At 27.1% G+C, this 24,489-nt stretch overlaps 7 protein-coding genes across 22 annotated transcripts in view; 5 read left to right on the plus strand and 2 right to left on the minus strand.

The window, feature by feature from the left end:
- The first annotated feature begins 82 nt into the window (after positions 1-82).
- Positions 83-5,303, plus strand: LOC124428786 (glutamate receptor ionotropic, kainate glr-3-like). The gene is made up of 7 exons (XM_046973281.1): positions 83-2,759; positions 3,078-3,172; positions 3,284-3,457; positions 3,652-3,878; positions 4,306-4,578; positions 4,729-4,894; positions 4,997-5,303. The coding sequence occupies exons 1-7, from the start codon at positions 2,538-2,540 to the stop codon at positions 5,256-5,258; spliced, it is 1,419 nt and encodes a 472-aa protein (XP_046829237.1). The 5' UTR covers positions 83-2,537; the 3' UTR covers positions 5,259-5,303.
- Positions 5,304-7,130: 1,827 nt separating this feature from the next.
- Positions 7,131-9,174, plus strand: LOC124428787. Its single transcript, XM_046973282.1, has 7 exons — positions 7,131-7,345; positions 7,503-7,597; positions 7,696-7,866; positions 7,948-8,168; positions 8,278-8,492; positions 8,572-8,813; positions 8,928-9,174. Exons 1-7 carry the CDS (start codon positions 7,133-7,135, stop codon positions 9,172-9,174), a joined length of 1,404 nt encoding a protein of 467 aa, XP_046829238.1. The 5' UTR covers positions 7,131-7,132.
- Positions 9,175-9,585: 411 nt separating this feature from the next.
- On the plus strand, positions 9,586-11,272 carry LOC124428675 (V-type proton ATPase subunit e 2-like). Its single transcript, XM_046973024.1, has 4 exons — positions 9,586-9,793; positions 9,945-9,992; positions 10,070-10,157; positions 10,304-11,272. The coding sequence occupies exons 1-4, from the start codon at positions 9,696-9,698 to the stop codon at positions 10,322-10,324; spliced, it is 255 nt and encodes an 84-aa protein (XP_046828980.1). The 5' UTR covers positions 9,586-9,695; the 3' UTR covers positions 10,325-11,272.
- Positions 10,970-13,230, minus strand: LOC124428674. 8 transcript variants are annotated; one of them, XM_046973019.1, is made up of 4 exons: positions 13,083-13,230; positions 12,483-12,582; positions 12,314-12,376; positions 10,970-12,088 (listed from the first exon to the last, which is right to left on the minus strand). In XM_046973019.1, exons 2-4 carry the CDS (start codon positions 12,568-12,570, stop codon positions 11,346-11,348), a joined length of 894 nt encoding a protein of 297 aa, XP_046828975.1. In that variant the 5' UTR covers positions 12,571-12,582; positions 13,083-13,230; the 3' UTR covers positions 10,970-11,345. The 8 variants fall into 8 exon arrangements, with proteins under 8 accessions (XP_046828975.1, XP_046828973.1, XP_046828972.1 ...); XM_046973017.1 differs by having other exon boundaries at positions 12,314-12,394; XM_046973016.1 differs by lacking the exon at positions 13,083-13,230 and adding an exon at positions 12,801-13,075.
- Positions 13,231-13,379: 149 nt separating this feature from the next.
- LOC124428673 (E3 ubiquitin-protein ligase RMND5A) lies at positions 13,380-16,242 on the plus strand. The gene is made up of 7 exons (XM_046973014.1): positions 13,380-13,555; positions 13,869-14,152; positions 14,557-14,694; positions 14,786-15,084; positions 15,158-15,260; positions 15,403-15,557; positions 15,653-16,242. The coding sequence occupies exons 1-7, from the start codon at positions 13,420-13,422 to the stop codon at positions 15,714-15,716; spliced, it is 1,179 nt and encodes a 392-aa protein (XP_046828970.1). The 5' UTR covers positions 13,380-13,419; the 3' UTR covers positions 15,717-16,242.
- Positions 16,243-16,773: 531 nt separating this feature from the next.
- LOC124428606 overlaps positions 16,774-24,489 on the plus strand; it is a 12,122-nt gene continuing 4,406 nt past the window's right edge. Inside the window, exons 1-5 of one of the 2 annotated variants that reach the window (XM_046972865.1) lie at positions 16,774-17,123; positions 17,240-17,489; positions 18,055-18,187; positions 18,294-18,377; positions 18,610-18,806. In XM_046972865.1, coding sequence (XP_046828821.1) covers positions 17,098-17,123; positions 17,240-17,489; positions 18,055-18,187; positions 18,294-18,377; positions 18,610-18,770 — 654 coding nt within the window. In that variant the 5' untranslated portion in view covers positions 16,774-17,097 and the 3' untranslated portion in view covers positions 18,771-18,806. Of the gene's footprint in view, positions 17,124-17,225; positions 17,490-18,054; positions 18,188-18,293; positions 18,378-18,609; positions 18,872-24,489 lie in introns of those variants that run through there. The other variant, XM_046972866.1, reaches the window with a different exon arrangement.
- Positions 22,563-24,489, minus strand: part of LOC124428605 (synaptic vesicular amine transporter) — a 20,963-nt gene continuing 19,036 nt past the window's right edge. For all 8 annotated transcript variants that reach the window (XM_046972860.1, XM_046972857.1, XM_046972861.1 and 5 more), the window contains one exon: positions 22,563-24,489. This exon is cut by the window's right edge. The gene's annotated coding sequence lies outside the window, so the exon portion shown is untranslated.

A 24,489-nucleotide genomic window follows, 5' to 3' on the forward strand; every position in this document is an offset into this window, starting at 1 on the left:
CCCTCCGACCGCGGATGATTTATATATATATATATATATATATATATATATATATATATATTTTTTTTTTTTTTTTTTTTTATTTGTAAAAAACATGGGCAAATTTTATATATTTTCTGTAGGTTTATATATATATATATCTATGCGTGCATGTGCGTGTGTGTGTGTGTGTGTGCGCGTGCGAATTCGCGTGTGTGTGTATGTGTGATACGCATTTCATAAAAGCAATATTATTTAGAAGCATAACTGATGAAATAACGTATCTCTATATATCTCAAATACATGAAATAAAATGTATTAATTGAAATATTATACAAATTCAATACTAGGCGATTAAATAGGCCTCGCTAAAAAAAAATTCAAATTAATGTAAAATAACTTAAAAAAAAAAAAAAAGAAAAAATTTTGTTTGTTAATCCGCGAAGGGAGGGGTATATATTAAGTATATAAACGTCAATGAACGTGAAATGAGTGATAATGTCTTTATCATTATCATAATACATCCTTTAAAAATAATCTAATGGTATATTTAAATAATGAAATTATTATTTCTTCATATAATAACGATATCGTGCTTTCTTCTATTTTATAGATATATTATGCCAAAATATTTATATCGAAATTGAGTATGGACTGAATCACATCGGATAAATTAATAATCATCGCATTTGATAAAAATATCTAAGATATATGAATCTGCCCTTAGATATATTTATCTCTAATAAGGATATAATTATATGAAATTTTTTTTACACCGAATTTTTCTACCGGTCGATTGATCTATTTATAATATTTAAAAAAAAAAAAAAAAAAAGAAAAAGGAGAAAAAAAAAGAAAAAAAAAATTGGAAAAAAAAACAAAACGAAAGAAGTAAAAAAGTGAGAAAGGAAGAAGAGAAAGAAAACAAAGGCTGGTTTTATATCGTTTCCTTTTTATATTATTATTATTATTATTATTATTATTATTATTATTATTATTATTATTATTATTATTGCAATAAGAGGTTGTGAAGCGATTCGACTGTTGTATTATCACGTACGCATATGATTGTGTTTAATACGTGTTATGATATTAAGTTTCCTATAAAAAACGAAACGTACACTCACATATTTCTCGATATATATGTACATTAACTATATATATATATATATATGCAATTTATATACAAGCATATATATATATATATATATACATATACATAATTCGTTCTTTTATATGCGTATACACATAATTAGCGTGCTGCATTCTTCTCCATAATCCTAAGAACGAAACAGATTTATATTTTAAAAAAGGTATCGTCATGGTACGTCTTAAAGCTAATCGATCGATCGAATATGTTAAATGTACTGATGAAAAAAAATGTACTAATGAAAAAAAAAAAAAAAAGAAAAGAAAACAACCATAAGGAAGAACTATTGCCCTCGTAAAATAGCGAACGATGTTAAAATTTAATGCTGTCGTTTGTGTGTATAAAAAAAAAAAGAAAAAAAAAAAGAGAAAAAAAATAAGGAAGAAAAAAGGAAAAAAGGAAAAAAAAAAGAAAGAGAAAAAAAAAGAAAAAAAAAAAAGAAAACCCGATAATTAATGCGACTTCATACCGTGTATGTGTATAGAACGTAGAGCGAATAATAATTTTTAAAATGCTCTAAGATAAGATCTTAGAATTTGTTAGAGATCATCTAACATAAGTGTTTCGAGCGAGAATGTGACTGATTGAGATTGTATTATACAAATTTCTTTATCTTTTTTTCTTTTTTTTTTTCTTTTTTTTCTAATCATTTTTCTATTACGAGAAACGTTAGAGATCGTTCCGTCAGGGTTTTAAAGAAATGAGAAAGAAAATTGAGGGAAAAGAAGGAGAAAAAGAAAATAACTATTCAATCTAATCCAATCTAATTCGATAGAATGAAAGAGAAAGAAATAAAGTGACTGACTGGATTTTTTAAATTGTAAGGAAATATTCTGAAAAAAAAAAAAAAAGAAAAGAAAAGAAAAAAGAAAAAACTGACGAGCCTCTTCGACGCGCCATTTGTAATAATAAACTGTTTTCGTACTTTTATTAGACGCGTCGAATAAGTTTTAGTCTCTAAGTTAATTTATACCTATATAAATAAATAAATTATATATATATATGTATACATATATATATATTAAGTCAAGTATAATATACAATTCATGTTTTTTATATATATATGACGTGTTTGTTATATCTATCCCTCGTGTGTGTGTGTGTGTGTGTACATGTGTATTTATGCATTAGACGAACATTCATTTTTCACATAATCACGGTGGTAATAGAGGTAAAAGCATTTACCATTATCGAACGGGAATTTTTTTTTATTTATCAGACATATACGATCTTGACGTATCCCCGTTCATTAGGGTCGAAACGTGGAATAATGATTTCAGATACGGTTCAATATATTACCATACGTATATATATATATGTACATATATTTTTAGGTCGCCATTAGTATCTTTTATATTTTCTTATAACTGTATATTCAATAGAACTGGTTTACGAAGAACGGTCACCGATGATCGTTCTTCGAGTTTATTTAATACTCGCGTTACTTCAATATATTTTTGATAATGTATTAGCAGCCAATGGTTTGATATGGGACAAGTATCGACAAAATTTCGTTCAATTATATTCGATACCAAGATTCGCAGCTTTAAATGACGAGATACAAGCGAAACGACGACGATCCGAGTTATACATTTTTCATCATGAACCCATCAGAGTGGCTTACTATGAGGTTTTATTCTTTTTTTCTTTCTTTCTTTCTTTCTATTTTTTTCAAAAAATGACCCATTGATATTGAAAATGAGGCAAGTTTATTTTATGAAAAACAAACAAAAAAAAAAAAAAAAGATATAATTGCAGCTAATTTTTATTACGAACTAACGTAAAATTAATGTTTTCAATAAATATCTTTTTAATATCAATATAAATTTGTTGTTACTAGTAATTTATTTCTTAGTTATTTATTAGTTTTTTTATTTAATTACTTATTTAATTTCTCTTTCTTTTTTCTTTTTTATTTTTCCCCTTGTTGCATATCTCTTGGATCCAGGATCCTCATGTGGTCATGTTCTACGAAAACAACACCAAAATTCGAGGTATTTCCGGCGAAGTATGGACGCTACTCGCTGATTATTTAAATTTTACGTACGTAAACGATAATATTATATTAATATCTTAGAGTTATATTTAATAAAAAACGGTATTGGGGGAGAGAATATATTTTCGAATTATATTTTTTTTTTTTTTTTTTCTTAGATTAATACCAGTGAAAAGCAAATCTAATACATTCGGTGAACCTTTGGAAGATGGTACCTACGACGGGGTCATGGGTATTTTTAAACGTAACGAAACTGATATCATTTTGCGAACTGGACTTTATAAGTTTCGTAAAAAAGATATGGATTATACTATTCCTATTTATCGTACCGGGTACGATTTAATTTACATTTTATTAAAATTTATTAGAATATAAAAGATCAAAATAACGTTGAAAGATTTTATTCAATTTGCATGAACATTGATTTCATGGCGTAAAAAATTAATTTTTCTTTTTTCTCTTTCCTGTGTTTTTATTGTCGTTTATTCTTTTTCTTTTTTCTTTTTTTCTATCTCGTTTTTTTCAGATATAATTTGCTAATACGTCCAAAATGGCAATACGATAATATGTGGTTAATAGAAATGTTCTCGATAAAAACCTGGTACTTCATTATATCCATATTCGTGATTCTTTGTCTTTTCGGTTATTTCGCACAAAAGATACCAGAAATAAATACTGAAGATAATAAAACCAATATCAATTTCAATTTGAGCGATCACATCTTTCATACGTTCGCTATAATGTGTTCCCAAGGTAAAAATAATGTATAGGATCGATAAAATCATTCTAGATCAGAGATTCCCAAAGATTCGATCGTATTAAAATTATATGTATATTTATATACAAATTTATAATCGCATAAATCATTAAATGATTAAGAAAATTAAGTTGAACAATAAATTTTGACAATATGATTTCGTAGAAAGAAAAGAATTAATTCGGTCAATAATAAAAAAAAAAAAAAAGGAGAAAAAACAAAGTAAAAAACAATTTTCAAAACAATTTCGATACATCGTTCGATATATCGTTCGATACATCGAACCATTGAAAATGAATTGCGCGGGCAAATTTGAATTTTCTTTTATATTTTTGGAAACTTTGTTTTAGATAATTAATACGATAATAATAATAATAATAATAATAATAATAATAATAATAATAGTATTTACTTTTTTCTTAGGATATCTACCATCGGATTACTTCGACAAATTCAAGATACTTTCCACTTCGAAGAATATTTTTTCTTGGCTAATATTTTTAACCTTTAGCTCGCATTTGATATATCGTATGACCAACAGAGAATTGATACCACCATTCAAGGATTTCAATGATTTATTAAGCAATACCAATTATATTATACTGAGTTTTCGTGGATCAATGGTACATGAATCCTTCGAGGTATATATCGAAATTATTTTCGAATTATTCATTATGATAGAACGTATGATTAACCGTAAGATTTTCTTTTTTCTTCCTATTTTTTTCTTTTTTTTTGTTATCTTTTTCTTTTTTTAGAAAAGAATGAAAATTATGATAAATAATAATCCAAAATGGAAAAATCGTATAAAGTATATGGACAATGAAAAAGATATATATAGAACAGCGTGTAATAACAAAAACAAATATGCGATATTCGAAGTACACGATACGTTTACTGTTATAAGTAGATTCGTTTGTACATTAATGCCTATTGGTAATCTTTATTATAAAACATGGATTACATTCGGAATTCAAAAACATCTACCGTATAAGAGAACGATCGATATCGCGTAAGTTCATTATCATAAATTAAACAATATGATTCAATTATATTAAATCATTATTTCGAATCAAATCATTTTTCAATGAAATATATACTTCGATTCGTATAGGATCATAAAGATGCAAGAAGTTGGATTGGTTGATTGCTTGAAGGAACGCTGGTTGTTAACAAAACTCGACAATAAGGAGAACAATCGTTTCGAGAAGATCGACTTCGATCAAATTTACGTTATATTCTGTATTTTATCGATAGGACTTTTAGCGGCCATTTTGGTACTTGCCATAGAGCACATTGTCTTCTTTTACGAATCGAAATTAGACGTGAAAATTGAGAAACGAGTTAGACGTAAAACAGTAAAGATATTAAATTAAATAACGAAATAAATAGAATCGTGTTTATGATGATGATTCTTCGAATTTTTAAAGACGATGTAAAGAAAAAAAAAAAAGGAAAAAATAATTAAAAGAAAAGAAAAGCCAATAATCCAATAAATCAATGTCGAATAAGTCTTGATTAAAAAAAAAAAAAGAAAAAAAAAGAAAAAAAAGAAAAAAGAATAATATAATATGACGTTTTGCGTGGCTGTTGTATTTAATTGCTTACCTTCTCTTCGGCTTTGACAATAATGATAAGGAGATGATGAGGAAGAGAACGCCATTTTGAACATCGATCGTAAACATATTAGTCTTATTCAAATAATAATATATACCACGTAATAAATACCACGTAATAAGCATAGTGAATAACGTGTGTATTAGATAAATAATTATATTTTCGTGTTCCAAGGTTTTCTTTAAGTTTTTTATCTTCGTCCGATAACTTTTTCGCTCGTATTGATGCTCGTTTCGTCATCATGCTTGAAAATTAGCGTGATCGTCATTGAAACGTATTAATTAATATCCGAATATCCGTAATTTACGTAATTACGCGGATTTGATTTAATTTATTCGTAATAACGAAATATGATTGTCCGACATCGCTACGTTACGTTAAAATAATTTCATTCGAATCAACGATGTTAAATGAAACAATGCTTTTTAGCTTTATTATACTTGTCGCTTTATATCCTTCACGTTAATCATACTTTATCCGATTTAGTCGAAGATAATGTTGTTGAAAAAAATAGAAAAAGAAAAGAAAAAGAAACAAAACGAAAAAAAAAGCGACGATCTAACGATAAACTTATGTATGTTGCTATAACTTAAAACATTATTGTTTTCAATCTTTCTTTTGTTTTGTTTTTGTTTCGTCGTTCATCTACGTATTGTATATTATGGTTACTCTCTTATATACGTATACGTATATTCATATGTATATGTATAGGTAATATCGTGAGACTATCAATCTTTTATAATAGATGATATTCTATTTCAATATAGCCGAATTTCCGTTTCCATTTGTCATGTTTTATCATCAGTCACATAGTTATTTATTCTATAACGAAATGTCATTGTGTAATACTATTGTTTGTAATATATATATATATATATATATATATATATATTTATATATATATATATTAAATATATTAATAAAATAAAAAAAGTTTTGAATGATCTTATTTAATTATTTTTTAATGTCATTTTTAAAATATTAATTTTGATTATCATTTCTATCGTCGATTTATCAAAAATATTTAACGTAACTCGGACATTAGAAAATAATGAATGTACCTAAAAATATGAGTCTTTTTTATCACTCTCTCTCTCTCTCTTTCAGATTATATGTTTTTCTATTTTTACCAAATAGGTTTTTACTAGGAAACATTAACTAATGTCATATAATGACACTTTGCATTACGATAAACAACACGGAAGGATAACACATGACTAATGGAAATGGAAAGGGGATGAAAAAGGTAGGGAGGGATGAGGGAGAGGATGAAAAAACTCGGTCGCATGAAAAGAGAGAAAGAGAGAGAAAGAGAGTAAAGAGTATATGTATTGGGGTGATGTGTTACACAAACTTTGCTATAAAAAATCTGTGATTGTTACGTGTGCAGAAAGCTTAATATGCGAAAATTAGATAACATAAATCGTTATCGAAATGTCTGCCTCCTCTATCTGTGTAATATTTGCTCGCATGTTAAATTATTAACAAACACGCGATTTTATGGTTTATATTTCTCACTAATCGAAATCGAGGAACGTCATTCTTAAACTTTACAGTTCAGTGACAAAATCTAATTCTCAGTCGGATTTGTTCGTTTGTTATCATTTTTTTTCTTTTTCTATTTTTTAACACCATGAGACGTATCCTATTGATGGCAACCATTCAAAATCTATTTGTGATCTCGCATACGATTGGTGGTTTAATATGGAACAAAAATCTTGGAAACTTCGTACCGATATTCAGCATTCATCCTTACTCGACTCTTCATCGTGAATTATTATTGAAACAACGGGAAATCGAGACGCATAATTTTCAAGGGCAAATCATTGAACTTACCTACTTTCAGGTAAAGGAAAAAATAAGAAAAATAACAATAATAATAGTAATAATGATGATGATGACGACGGCAGAAAACTTTCTTTACTTTTTTATTCTTTTCTTTATCTTCCTAAAATGAAAAATAAAAAACGCATTTCTTCTTCTTCTTTTTCTCTTTACCACAGCAAAGAAATATAGTGTTCTTCTATAAAAATGATACCAAGATAACAGGAGTTGTCGCGGACATATGGAATTTGCTGGCTGACTCATTGAACTTTACGTAAATTTCAAATAATTATGAAATATTATTATTGTCGTACGGTAATTGATATTTTAATCGAATCTTTTTTTTTCTTTTCTCTTTTTTTTTTTTTTTAGATTAAAATCAATACGCACGAACGAAACATTTTCTGGTAATCATAAAGACGATATTTTTGACGGTTTGTTAGGTAAACTTCAAAGACACGAAACCCATGTAATACCAAAGATAGAAATGTATTCTACCCGATTTGCTGCCGCTGATTTTACGCCTGCACTCTGGAGTACTACGTACGTAATATAATATCTATAATATATATATATATATTAAATGTAACGTTTAATATAAAATATATTAAACGTAATATATAGACAACGACTATTCATTCAACTGAAATACACGCACGATAAAAATTGGATGCTGTATTTATTCTCATGGAAAGTATGGTATTCGATTTTAATGATGTATTTATTATTAACCCTATTCAGTCACATATCGCAAATAATATTTTGTTATTACGTCGAAAAAATCAAACAAAAAGCATACTTCATTGATCATTGTTTCTACAATTTCGCCATGATGTGCAAACAAGGTAAGGATCATTGATTATTTCTTTTTCTTTTGTATCTCTTCGTAATCATCGTCGAGAATTTTCATAAAATTTCACGAACTTTATATAACCATAATAATTAATATTTCAGGTTGTATCCCGAAGGAATTCGAAGGAAGATCACGAATTTTAGAATTATCGCTCGGTTTGTTCTCAAGTTTAATTCACATAGCATTTTCAGCTTTGATATTTACATACATGACGCACAAAATTTATGTAAAACCTTTCAAAGATCTTGATCATTTGAAAAGTCATACAAATTATAAAATCGTTATTCTAAACGGATCTATTCCTTATTTAGCATTTGTGGTAAATATAAGATTTATATATATATATATATATATATATATATATATATATATATAATTATTAATTGATATTTTAGAAAGGGTATCCAGTTTTGAATGAACTCTTTGAAAAAGAACGATTAGTTATCATGCAAACGGAGAGGGATATGTACAGAAAGGTTTGTTCTAACGAGTACACCATGTTTTACGACGAGGACGTGTACAACGCAAAACAAAAATATTTTTGCAAATTGAATCCCATAGGCATGCCATATTTTACGACATGGGTTGCATCCGCCATAAGTAAAAATTTCAAATATAAAAGGACGATAGATATAGGGTAAATTTAAATTCATTCACGTGTATATAATTCGCCGACATGCGAAAAAAAAATTATATATACATATATTATTTTACGAAAAATAAATAATAATATATCGTATTATATCGTTAGCATCATAAGATTGCACGAGATTGGTTTGATATCAAAATTGAGAAAAGAAATAGCATTTTACAATATGAAGGACGAGGAATGGCAAAAACCAAATCCAATTGAAATGAATCAAGTGTCTTTGATCTTCATTATGTTATCTGGCGCATCCGTTTTATCAAGCATTATATTCATTATCGAAAATTTGATATTTGTTTGGAATCAACGAAAGGCACGATTAATTTACGCAAAGAATAAACTCCAACGATGATTGATTTATTAAGAGTTCGATATATTGACTTAAGAATATATATTTTTCTTTTTCAATCGCTCATCTATCTCGAAAATATATATTCATATATGAATTATTTTCTTTTAAAACCTTTTTCTCTCTCTCTCTCATCCCTGATCCACAATCAATTTTGTCAAGGATATTTTCAATAGTTTTTTTTTTTACGAACTAAAGAGAAAAAAATGAAGAATTTTTTAGAACCGAATTAAAGAGAATTTTTTATAACGTTTTCTATATCGATTTTATATGTTTATTATAAGGAAACATAGTTTCTTTGTTTGAAATTCGCGGTATATCGTATCGAATCGATACGATACGATACGATTATTCATTGTAGTCACGTGAGATATCTTCGATGTCATATCGATTTATATCGAGTATTATACTCATGTGATTACTAGACACACTCGAGTCGACATCCCGCTGATCAGAATTCGTAATTTCATAGATCTCTGTTTCTACGTTTTTCGTTCGTTGATATAATTCGAATAGATCGTAAAATGGGAGCATCCGTAGTACCAGTATTAGTATTTACCATTTTATGGGGAGCTGTTGGTATAGCTTTGCCTTGTTTCGTACCTACTGGACCAAATCGTGGGTATGATATATATTAAATATTTTAATACGGCCCATCCCACTGTGATCTATCTGTCAATGAAAAATTTTCCCATAGATCTAAAGATATTCTTTTTTAATTAATTATTTCTATTTCTCTATTTCTTTTTTATTTCTCTCTGCATCCACTTTAGAATACTACAAGTTGTTCTCATATTAACAGCGTTTACTTGTTGGTTATTGTAAGTATCGTTCAGAGATTAATATCAAAATATATTCTATCGTTATCGATAAACACATATTATTATTATTATTCCAGCTGGTTGTGTTGTTACATGGCTCAAATGAATCCATTAATTGGACCAAAATTAACAAACACGACTATACTAATGATGGCTCAAGAATGGGTTAGTTTCTTTCTTTTTTCTTCCTTCCTTTCTATTATAATCCTCATTCTATTTAAAATTCAATCATGTTATCTTTAATGAGTTAATATAGTTATTAACATGTTAAGATTAATATTTTAATTAAACAATGATTTATTTCATTTTAGGGTTCACCGATCGAACAATGAACAAATAAATGTAATTGATGTAATATGAATTTCTCTGTATGTATATATACTTCTTATAAATTACTTAAATGAATATATTCCAAGAAACTAGGGTATACCACTGTTATAATATAGGCGATATGCTTCTATTTATCAACATGAAATTACAATTATATATATATAAATATATATGTATATGTATGTAATTGTAATTTCTAAGTCAAAATATTTGTACAAATAATTTTAGGTTATATATATATATATGACCCAAATAACAAGTGTCGTATTCGTAATACAAATGATTTCTTCTCGATTAATTGTAAGATGTAATCACGTACATTTTTATCTTCGAATATCCATCTACATTAGTATTATTATTATAATTATTATTATTATATTATTGTTGTTGTTGTTATTGATTGAAAAAATTGTAATAGAAATTAATCGAGTTAGTTCTAAAATGTAATTGAAATTTCATGTTCCATGCTCAAGACAACAAAAATGGTATTGCTTTTATTATTATAGCTTGTAAATATAAACTGCCAAAGTTGTATCAATGTGCATTTAAAATAATTTCATAAAAAGAAATTGGATCAAAGTGTACAAGAACCATTTTATGAAGTAAATTGAATTTTTCAATTTTCTTTGCTAATTCAACGACTAATCGCAAAACGAATTATCGATAACTTTATTTTGCAATTATTACAAAATTGTAGTAGTTAGCAAAATGTATGTTTTATTATTAAAAAAAATCTATTATATATACACATTTATCTTTATAGACATATATAAATTTAATCAATCGATTAAATCACTTCTTCCTAGATTCTACTATACAAGTATATACATGTTATATAGTAATAAGCTTAGATATACACTATATATAAATACATTAGATCGAATTGGATTGCTTTGGCTCCATTTTGATCGAGTTTAAACATGTGAATAATGAATATCTTCTGAGAAGTATTTATTTTTTATAATAACTTTATCTTTACTCACATTTAATACCCTGTCTTTGCAATATATGAATTAATAATATTTATACCTTTTCACAAAAAGATCCAAATTTAAACTCATTCAACGTTTCACATGTTATATTCATTATGAGAGCTGAAAAAAGTTGATTACGTTCTCTTTGTATTTCATTGTTATTTTCTATTGCCTCTCTCAAACGTCTAAGCTCTTTAACCTTTTCTTTTTCTAAACTAAGATGTTCCTCTCTAAGTGTTTTCATTTGTCTCTTTCTTTGTGTCCTTAATTTTATTCTTTCACGTATAGTATTTGGTTTTGTATCACATACTATTTGCGTATTACCATCGTAATGGTCTGATTGATCGAGTTGATCGGATAATACTTCAATAAATTCATCATCTGCTACAGACTTTCCAGACAATGAACTCTCACTATGAACAAAATTTTGAGATATCTTTTCGTTATCTTCGCTTTTAACTAAATTCGTATTTATCATATTAGGAATATCTATAGTATAATCCTTTTCATAAATTTTTTGTAAATAATCATAATACTCCCATGTTATTCTATCCTTCCCCATAGACGATTTCCTAATATTATCACGGATTTTGATGTACGTTCTTTTTAAATTTCTAAACTTTTTATCTAAATTTTCAGCTGACACGTAATAATTTTTCTTCTCAAATTCTAAAGCAATTTCTTTCCAAAGTGTTTTCTTTTTTATCGTAGAATCTCTAAATTTTTCTTTCCTAGCATCGTAAGCTTCAATGAGTAACAATGTTTTACTCCTTGTCCAGACAAACGAGGTATCTGAAATCAAACGTTTAATACTATTAATATATTATTATTTATTAAAGATTAATTAAAACAAATATACCAATTGTAAAAGGCATTAGACTGTCAAAAGAATTCATTTAATACAATTAATAATAAATAATACAGATCATAATTTAGAGAAATAATAAATATATTTGCTCTAATAATTCTTTTTTTTTTTTTTTTTTTTTTTTTTTTTACAATTTAACGTGTACCAACCTGCTATTGCATTTATACTTCTTACTTGATATTCCAAATTAGCACCATTTAATTTAATATACTCTGCAACAAAAACAGGATCTGGAAATTAAAAATGTCTATGCGTGAATTTTTTTTATAAATTTCAATCAAATTATTTATATGTATTTCGAATCGATTGATTAATTACCACTTTTTAATCTTGCGTGAACGTCCTTTGTGTCTCTAATAGTGTAAATATAATTTCCCAAGTTATATTGACATTCAATTTCATCCATGATATATTTTACCTAAAAGTGAAACATGACAATTGTTTCATAATTTCACATTTGTATTTAAAATAATATTATTTTTAATTAATACTGCGTTCTACTACGATATTACTACAATAATAATAATAATAATAATAATAATAATAATAATAATAATGATAAAGTTTTCGTGAAATTTATGAAATATATCTTTTGGTAATGCATTATAGAAAAACGAATACCTAGCGAATACTAACGAATAATGTTATCATACAAGAAAATAATCTGAACTGTTGTTCCTATCATAGATAAAATAATATTTTATCTAACGTTCATTGACGTCACTTTACAACAATATTAAATACTTTATTCGAGGCCCTTTATAATAAAATAATATTATTTGACATATGTTTATTAAGATATATATTTTTCGGATAAGAATTTTGGTTAGAAAAACATGTCGTCGAAAAGATATATTTGTCGAACATTGTCGATTTTAATGTGCACTGATACGAACATAAGATTTATATCTTTCTTACTGTTTCAATATAGCCACTCCGATCGTTCCCTAGGACGTTTCTTGCTGCTCAACGCTCAGTGATCAAGGAATTTGTTACAAATGGCGACTTATTCAGTGAGCCAGCCAGTATAGCGAAGCCGGAAGAAAGCGTTTAATCAGTATTGCCAACCTTTATCCGACGTATTATCCTCAGTAGTACCAACATTAAATACGTATATCTTTTTCAGCCAATCACTTTGCGATATTTTTAATTTGAAAATTCACCGCCAGAGGGCGCCTCGTTCAACGTGAATTTCTATTGGAGTTTTGGTGTATCGCCTTTAATTATAACATGAGTACATTGAAGACAAACAACAATGGAGGCTTGTAACGCTGTTGAGCGCGAAGTTGACAAAGTTCTATTAAAATTTGGTGCTATTAACGAACATGCAGATAATGTTTTACGTGATTTAATAAATCATATCGAGTCGTTAAAAAAGGAATTAGAAGAAGGTAAGAATTACGTGATATATTAAGATATATGATGTCCTTGACTCGACTCTATACAATTTCGTTTTGTTGTTATGATTCAGCAGAAATCGTGATGAATTTTGTGAGATTATAACAGGATTATATTAAAACTTATTACACGAGAGTAACGATATAAAGTTTGTAAAGGTTTTATTATAAGGCCAATTGTTTTTTCATATTTATAACCTATTTAAAATGATTTTTTGATAGAGCCTCATTTATCAGTATTGAAACATTTTTCTTATGTACACTTTAATACCTTTAAATATTAAAAATAATCTATTTTTTCTCTTAGCACCATCTGATCATGAACTGACACCTGGTCAAGTGCAGGTATTGAAACAAGCAATGACAAAGGTTCGTGATACTGTACAACGTTTGGCAACCGATCATCGAGATTTACACAGTACGGTATCTAAAGTGGGCAAAGCTATTGACAGAAATTTTATTGCCGATTTTGCAAGTACAAGTCGAGAAGATGTATTTTCTGGTCCAGAAAAATCTCATCTTCTTAATCAAGTTATCTGTCAACACTTCTATCGTCAAGGAATGCTGGATATTGCAGACGAATTGGCAACAGTAAATTTATAACCAATAATTGAGGAGGCATCTCATTATTCATAATTTTATATATCATTTAGCGTATTTGTATTTTAATAGATTATATATGGATAGCTTTCTTTTTTTTTCTTTTTTTTATATATATATATATATATATATATATATATATATATATATATATATATTTTGATATCGAAAAATACTTATCGCTCATACGCGTACATTTCTTTATATCTTATAGTTAAATAATAGCTATCTAATTGATTATAAAACCATTTTGATGAAATAGGAGATAGATTACGTATAGGGAACATTTTTTCTTTTTTATCGCGGTACTTTATGTACAATCACTTGCTCATTTTCATATTGTAAAATACGTAGTAATAATTTTCAAGAAAACGATATAGTTAGAAATATTTTAGGAAGCAGGAATTAAAACCGACGAAGGCAGGAAAGAACCGTTCACAGAATTAAATTATATACTTGATTGTTTGAAGCAAAGAAATTTAGAACCTGCACTTGAATGGGCTAAGAAACACAGGGAAGCTCTTTTGGCACAAGTAAATTTATATTAAAACGATACCAGTCTTCGATTTTTAATGTATACGGAATTAATTAGATTTGTCCTAAAGAAGATTTTAATTATTTCAGAATTCATCTCTTGAATTTAAGTTACATAGATTACATTTCATAAGGCTTGTACAACAAGGACCTAGTAAACAAACTGAGGCAATAATGTATGCTCGTCAGAATCTTACACAGTTTGTTGGACGTCATGAAAAAGAAGTACAAGCTTTAATGGGAACGTTACTTTATTTACCTAATGGAATACAATCATCCCCGTATAGTCATTTATTAGATCCAACATTATGGCTTGACATTCATGATGTTTTTACAAAAGAAGCATGTACATTGTTAGGATTAAGCGTTGACAGTCCACTCTCGGTTTGGTAAGTTGTTATAGAAGATAGATAATTGTTACAATTTTTGATTAGCAACGATGATAAGATATTTATTTCGCAGTATCAATGCTGGATGTACAGCACTTCCTGCTCTTCTCAATATTAAACAGGTTATGCAACAAAGACAAGTAACTGGTATATGGAGTGGAAAGGATGAACTTCCGGTAAATCTGATTAACAACGTTTATTGATAATAAGACAATGACAATTAATTATTTCATATTTCTCTTTTCTTTTCGTTTTTTTTTTTTCTTCTTCTTTTTTTTCCCCTTTTTTTTATGTTTTCTTTTTTTTTCCTGTAAATAGATCGAAATAGATTTGGGTAAACAAAGTCGCTATCATTCGGTTTTCGCATGTCCGATCCTTCGACAACAAAGTACAGAAAACAATCCGCCAATGAAATTAGTTTGCGGTCACGTAATATCAAGGGATGCATTAAATAAGCTCACCAATGCAAACAAGTATGTTATTAGAATATAACGAAGATGTTATGTAAATCAATGTTTATTTCAATCAAAGTTTTTGCTTCTCTTTAAACGAATCAATTTGTTTCTAGACTGAAATGCCCATACTGTCCTGTGGAACAAAATCCAGAAGATGCTAGACTTATATATTTCTAGATTACTGTGATATATAAATATAGAGACAAATGTATTGTTAAATTATATATATATATAGTTTCGCAATATTTTTTTTTTTTTTTTTTTTCTCGTTATTTAGGTTCGAGGAATAGGACAAGGTATCACGATTCAGAGAAAAGTAACGTAATTCTTTATTTTGATTTAATGGAATTCGTGCTTTTTTTTGTAAGACGAATGAGACAATTCAATTTTCATTTATGGAGTTAAAAGAAAAAAAGAAAAAAAAAAAAAAAAAAAAAGTAAGCGAATGTAATCTAACTTTATTATTTAATTATTTCTCTTATAAAAAGACTGATATTGAAGCAATAGCATATAATAATATTAACATGATTTTGCTTTCTCAGTTATCCTTTTTTTTTTTAACATTAATACTCTCATCAACGAATGGAATTAGAATAACTAAATTAATTATATATTCGTTTAGTTACTTGTCCTGACTATACTAATTACATTATTAATCATTGGCATTTATAACTTTTTTACTAATGTTCTTTAACTTTTATTTGCAATTATAAAAATTAACAAATTGTGATGTACGTATATATATATATATATATATATATATATATATATATATATATTGGTTGACTTTAATAGTTTATAAACGTTTAGCTGAAATCAGCAGTATGAAGTATATCGTATCATTTTATATTCTAATATTCGCTTCGTACATATATTGTGATAGTAATGTTTTCTTTTCTTTTCTTTTTTCTTTCTTTTTTTTTTTTTTCTCTTTTTTGAATGATAAAAATATGATATCGATAATAATACTTTTGTAAGTACAACTAAATCATGTAAGCATTAGAATATAGATTGTTCTTTAATTTCATTCATCAATTGTATAATATATATATACATATATATATATATTATATACATGCTATATATAATATATTATATATTATATATATATTATCCAGATATATATATATATATATATATATATATAAAGTATATACATATATAATGTTTTTTTTCTTGTATTTATATAAGAATGTGGGTTATATATGCGTTATTAAAAATATTACGTATTACATATCGTTATTATTTATCTTTATCGTTTAAAAATAGATTTATAATTAGAAAATTTGTATAATTTAGATTTAAATCTGCATATATGCATAAGTGACGTATGGTTGAATTGATATTTAATATTTAACAACATTCTAATAAATTATTAGATATAAATGTATTATTATTAAATTTTCTTCATTTTCTTCATCGTCTTAATATACGTAGCCAACGAAAATTTATCGACCAAACGATTTTAACTTTCATAGTTACGAAATTAGGGGTTAGTTTCATCGGCGAGTGTTTTATTTTCTGACACGTTTTATTAACGACACAACTTTAAAACGGCATGGAATCAAAGAATAAAACCTCTGGGTAATATTAATAATGATTATAAAATTATCACTTGCATATATATATATATACAGTTATTTAGTTTTTTTTTCTTTTTTCAATGGAAAATCTTTAACAACAAAGTAGAACTATTGCAGCTTAAAAAATAAGATAACCTATGACTCGTTGGTCAGAACTAAAACCGGAAAAGAAAGTTATTTGAAATTACTCCGCAATACTAAATTTGACGATGTCGATAAATTAATGCCAAAAGATTTGGAAGATTCTTTAAAAAGGGCAAAAGAAAATCCGACAGAACCTTTCGCTTTTTTAACCAAAATTCCGATAGAAGATACGATCGAGGGAAGCGCATTAACGAAAACGAAGAACGAATCAACGGAGATAGACGTAAGCGATTTAAAAAAATAAAAAAGAAAAAAAGAAAAAAGAAAGAAAAATTCTAAATTTCTGATGTTTCTTGAATTTAAATTTCGCGCGTTCTCTGACGTGTACGATGAGTTCGAGCATTAAATTTCATAAGTCGTTCAAACGATTCAAAATTTAATTCGTCATATCGATTTCTTAATCGTATCGTTTGACCAATATTTACGACTATCTTGTAATTAATTTTTATCTTGAAAAAACAGATCGAAAGAAATCTAATAATTAGACGAATTTAAATTACGCGCTCATAATCTTTAAAATGGTACAATCAGTTTCGCGCCTATTTTTTAAATTGTTCGAACGATTATGAATCACGTTGTCATTTTAAATCCATTATCTTGATTTTTTTTTCTTTCCTTTTCTTTTTTCTAATATTCGTATTATCTCGTTGTAATAAAAATTTGAACGAAGGAGATCGATATATTTTATAAAGGGATATTTAAAATTTAATTCAAGGAGAAATAAATTGTTCGGATATTAATTCTTGATCGTATTCGGATTCTTTCTTTTTTTTTTTTTTTTTTTGCAGATTAAGTTGGCCAACCTGATGAAACGTATAGAATTAAATAAAGTTCTGTTAGAAAAAACGAATCAACGCGTGAGGGATATCGATTATCTCGTTAAACGAAGCGAATTGATTTTGCCGAAAAATCAGATTTATGGTAAATTTAATTATCATTCGAGAATACAATTTTCTTATTCTTTCTGTATCTTTTATAAGTTTACGCGAAAAGAAGATATAATCTTTTGAACAACGAACACTTACAGACGAGAACATCTACATGAAAATAAAGTCGTCCGGTAAAAAGGAATCGATGAAAGTAGAATCGTCAATCGAATATCCAGAAATTGGTAAGAAAAAGGAGTGAAAAAAGTAAAAAAAAAAAAAAGAAAAAGAAAAAGAACGAGAAGAAAAAAAAAAAGAATTCGATCATTAGGTCGTCAATCGAGTGATTGATTCTTTTACGATTTAATCCAAATGTCGATTAATCTTTTTCATTTTCTTCTTTTGTTTTTTTTTTTTTTTTATTTCTTTTTATTTTTTATATATTTTTTGTTTTGTTCATGATTATTATCTATTTAGAAAAATTTCGCCGTACCATGGACGCGACTAAGGATATGCTGAATTACGTGAAGAAAATTTCTAAAGGTGAAATGACATTGGACGATTTACCTGAGGAACTTCTTTATCGCATAAAATCATCCAAAGAAAGTAATGAAGACATCAAAATCGATCAGTTATAAATTCCTGACGAACACATTCCTGAGAAACTCATTCTGGTATGTACGTATTTATATATTTATATATAATTAAAAAAAAGAAGAGAGAGAGAGAGAGAGAGAGAGAGAGAAAAATAATGAGAATGAAATAAATCATTTTTATTTCTTTTTATTACATATATTTATTCGTTAAATTACATATTACCATATACACATAGATAATACCATATACATAAATTAGAACAAACCATTGTCATATTATATTATATTATATTATATTATATTATATTATATATTATATATTCTATATATATATATATTAACTCTTCTAACATTATATTTTAAGCTTTTTATATGTATATATATATATATATATATATATATATATATTAATTTTTTTTTATTTCACTAAACGTTAATGTCGGTTTCTTCTCTCTTTATCTCTGAAATTAGCGATCGATCGATATCATTTTAATAAGGATCTTTAAATCTCTCTCTTTTATAAGAAGATACTCTACTCGCATCGGCAGAATTGTTAAATCCTTCCAAAATTTTCTCAACCAACCACCCACTCATCCACCCACCCAACTCATACATCCATCCCTTTCCTCCAGTACTCCATAGAAACCCTCATCCCTCATCCCTCATCCGTAAAAATATCGCGACTCTCTTATCTATAAAACGTCTTAGATCCGATCCAACGAATTTCTTTGGCAATTTTCAGATTCGATATATTTTTTATTTTATTTTTTTTCTTTTTTTTTTTTTTTTTTTTAATCATTGTCTTTGTCTCGGAACGTGTTTTAACGTACATACATATTCTTCCTTTATTTATCGATACAATCGACTTTTTTCTATTATCTTGTAGGAAGGATTAAAAAATAAACAAAACAAAAAAAAAGACAACAAAGAAAGAAACGGTAAAGTTCTCTATATAAGCGTTTAATTGATTCTGATTTTTTTTTTTCTTTTTTGTTCGTTTGTTTATATTTTTTTTTTCCTTCTCTCTTTCTTTCTTTCTTTTTCGTAATTTTTCACTTCTTCTTCTTTCCCTTCTTTCTCTTCATTGCATTTATTTTTTCTTTTTTATTATTTTGTTTCTTTTTTTGGTAATTTTTTATTATTTATTATTATTATTATCATTATCATTATTATCATCAACAACGTCATCCATCATTATCATTATTATCATTATTATTATTAAACGACAATTACACAGGCGTATAAAGTCGGACCCATACACCAGCTGGTTAAATATCTCTACGTTTACAACGATACAAAGATTTTTTTTTTTTTATTTAAGCATCCTCTTTTTGGTGCCTTTAATTAATGATAAATATTCGAGAAGATCAAGTGAGAGAGAGAAAACTATATGTATTTGTATATATGTATATATATATATATATGTATATAATATATAGGGGATAAAGAGAAGTGTCAATCGAAAATATCATTTTACGATTCGACACGATACGTCATTTTAATTATTTCTTTTCTTTTCTTTTCTACTTCTTCCTTCTATAATTTTCCTTTATAAATTTTCTTTTTTGTCTTATTTTTTCTTGTCAAATCACGAAACACGCTACCGTAACCCGCGCAAGCATCAATCGCAAAATAAATAATAGGCAACGATTAAAAAAAAAAAAAAAAAATCGCCTAATGAAGAAACAAACACGTATCGGCATACAAAGAACTATCTCCTTCATATTTTATATAACGCAGGAAGCAGCTTCTCAATGCTTTTTATTTCTTTTTTCTTTCTTTTGTTTATTTCTTTTTTTTTATTTCTTTTCTATCTTCCTTTATTTATTTTTTTTTTTTCTTTATTTTTTATTATTTCGTTCTCTCCTTTTTTCTTTTTTCTTTTTTTGTTTTGTTCATTGCTTATTGTCTGTTCACAATAGCAGCCAACGACGAGTAACTCGCTAATTATTTTCTTCAAAAAGTTTGCGTTTATATTATTATTATTATCTTTTTTTTGTTTTATTTTTCTTTTTTTCCTTTTTTTGTTTTTTTTTTTGTTTTTTTTTTTTTTTTTTTTTGTTCTCCTTATAAATCTTGAATACTTCGACGATACTTTCAATCGTAATTTATTCGATTTCATCTTTTTGATTCGTTTATTCGTCGAGAGGCAACGTGAAGATGCAAAAGCAAAAAGTTTTCATCATCATCATCATCTTCTTCTTCTTCTTAGTTAATAATATAATACGATTAAATTATGATAATAATAACGATAGGCACGATTAAATCATGTTAATGATATGATACGATTTCTGATCTTTCTTTCAATTACTCGATTGAAATATATCAATTCGCAATTATTGTTATATTAACAAAATTAATGAAATTAAATCATTTGATTATAAGGCAATCGTAAAAAAAAAAAAAAAAAAAGAAAAAAAGAAAAAAATGAAAGAAAAGATTCGCCATTGTTAATATCGAAGTTGATGACAACGTCGTAATTTTTTAATTTTCTTCTTCCTCTTCTTTTTCTTTTCTATATTTTTTCTTCAACGTTAATGCGTGTCCTCATCGTTCATACAACGTTAGCTTCATGCTTCTCTCTCGACGTGGTTTTTTTCCTTCTATTTTTTTCTTCTTTTTTTTTTTCTTTTTTTCTTTTTTGTTCAGTCATAAATTCATTCGTTTATCCGTTTCTTTGTAATTTTTATTTATTTTTGTTTTTTTTTTATTTTTTTTTTTTTTTTACTTTTTATTTATTTCTTTATTTTTTTTAATCGCATTTTGATTGCATCGGCAATTCGATTAATAAGAATCCCGGCTACTTAATGCCGATTCTGACGTTTATCGATTATGTTAAAAGACATTAAAGACATACATACACACGATTACTTCTCTCCCTTCCCTTAGAAATCATATCTTTTCTTTTCTCTTTTAATTTCTTCGTTTTTCTTCTTCTTCTTCTTCTTTGTTTCAGATCTTGTTTTTTTTTTGTCTTTCATTTCTTCACATATACACACACATTTACACACAGACACACACATCTCTTTTCCGTCGATTATGATCTTTCTTAATCATCGTAAGATTTTTCTTATAAATATTGCAAATAAAAATAGAGAGTGTGTGAGAGAGAGAGAGAGAGAGAGAAAGGGAAAGTGAATGAATCGAAAATAATTATATTTATGAATATTATACAGAGTGATATTTTTATTTTACGAAGTTACAAAAACAAATGATAACTTTCGACATTTTTATTTGTTTCTTTATTTATTCGTTTGTTTGTTTGTTTGTTTGTTTTCTCTAATTCTCTCTTTCTCTCTCTCTCTCTCTCTGTTTTTCTTCAATGATTCTTTACATCTTTTTAATACCTCTATATCTTTATCTCTTTCACTCTATATCTTTATCTCTCTCTCTCTCTCTCTCTCTCTCTCTCTCTCTCTCTCTATCTCTTTATTTCTATTTCTTTCTTTTACTGTCCTTTCTTTCTGACGATAGTTCGTGCGAATAATCTTTCGTTTTGAATGTCTTCTAAGGGATCGAAAAGAAGTTAAGAGAACATCCGACATGAAGGTATCTCAGCGGCGGCAATATTTTCATAATAAATCGTCCATTAAAATACATCTATTATATGTATCATAAATATTTGAAACAGATTATCAATGAAATGCATAGTGATATGTGTATAAGTGTGCATATATATATATATATATATGTAGGTATAATATGTATGTATGTAAGTATACATGTATGTACGTATGTATGCATGCATTTATGTAAGTATATATGTATGTACGTATATATGCAATTATGTACGTATATTTATACAGATCTATTAACGAGGGTAGAATAAAATGCGTCCTCCATTCTATCCCCTCTCCAACCTCTCTCGACCCCTTCAATTTTTTATTTTTTTTTTTTTATTTTTATTTGTCCTCCACTTTATATATTCCTTTATCTATCGATCACGTTTTAATCAGCATATATTATCTCGTCTCGTATTACGGATCCGTACGTACTTCAACAATTTTTTCTCCTTTTTTTGTTTTCTTCAAAATTTTGAACACTGAAAATCGCCAAACGATCACAACGTAACTATTGATTCGTCTTCTTGATCGGTTCTTGATCCGTTTTATTAAAATTTTACTTCACATTGATGTAATTTTCTTTATCATTTTAATACTTGCAAAATTTACAACACGCTCTTTTTTTTTCTTTTTTTTTTCTTTCTTTCATATTTTTTCATCGTTGATCAATACGTGAGTAGTGGCGGTGGTGGTGGTATGGTTGTGCCAATATGGTAATCGCGTCGATTTGTCGGATTGATAAACAATCAACTGTTTTTGTTGGTTTACAGTTTCGTCTAATAGTTATTGAACAACGGCGAGAGATGACGACGTAGACGTTCGCGAAATTTTTTTCGCGAATTGAATTGACTCGCGTTTCGTACCGGGAGTAGGTGCACGGCAATTAAGCCGCGACCACGTGGATTTCCGAATCCGCAACGGAAGATTGTAGGCAAACTCCAAAATAATTTCGTTTATTATCCGTCATTTATTATCTCTCTCTCTCTCTCTCTCCCTCCCTTTTTCTCTTTCTTTCCTTCGTTCTCCCGATGTAACAAATTTATATAAATAATGTTTCTCGATTTTTCAATATTTCCCGATAGTTCTTATCCTTCGGATTCTCTTTTTTCTTTTTCTTTTTATATTTTGTCGAGAAATAAAATCTTTACACGTTCATACGAGAGAGAGACGAATCATCTGACACGAGCGATCCTTTTCATTCTTTCGAATCTTTTTTTTTTTTCTATTTTTCTTTTTTTCTTTTTTTTTTTTCCTCTTTTTAAATATTTTTTCTTTGTCCGTGGGTCTCTTGATTATACTACGACGAAAAGAACGATACATTGACAAGTGTATATATATATATATATATATTTTTTTTTTTTTATAACCCGTTAGATTATTAATAGATAAAGCTGACGTTATGATACATCGCGTTTCTATAGACGCATATGTGTTTTTATTTGTAAATATATATATATGTACCTCTTAGCATTTTCATTAAGGGGTGAAACACTATAATATCATAAATTATTTCTACTCATTTTAATAAGTTAATTAATACGCGATATATATATATATTTACGGTAGCTTAGGATCTCGGCGCATACTTCATGAGATTTAACGTACGTACTATATCCATTCAAAACTTTATTGAATAACAAATATACGATGGTTAACTTTTTTCTTTGCTTAAAGCTCTTAAATCCAATTCTAACATTTAAATATGTATATATATATATATATAGATATATTTTTTTTTCACATACCTAATTGCTTCGTTAAGTGTTAGGTATATGTGTATATATATATATATATATACATATATATATATATATACACACATACGTATATCACTTTATATTTAACGCTCACGTATATAGAGTTCTTTGTTTGAAACATGGGATTATATGTATATATGTATGTGTTCAATATTAATATTCAATATCATTTTTCTTTTTATTTATTTATTTATGTATATACTTTACTTACAGTTCTCTTTCTATGTTTTATTATTTATTTTTTTTTTTTCTATATTGCTTCTACGAACGTTTTAATTAATATTCCTCACGAGATCCCAACGGCACGATTATAATTATATTAATTATTATTGTTAATTCATTCCATCTAAAATTTCCCGTCGCGGATTCACATAACGTTTTTTTTTTTTTTTTTTTTTTTTTTTCACGAAATTCGCCAATTTCGCGAACGCCTCGTAATGT

Source organism: Vespa crabro, chromosome 13, assembly GCF_910589235.1.
Source record: "Vespa crabro chromosome 13, iyVesCrab1.2, whole genome shotgun sequence".
In the NCBI taxonomy this organism is placed as follows: domain Eukaryota; kingdom Metazoa; phylum Arthropoda; class Insecta; order Hymenoptera; family Vespidae; genus Vespa; species Vespa crabro.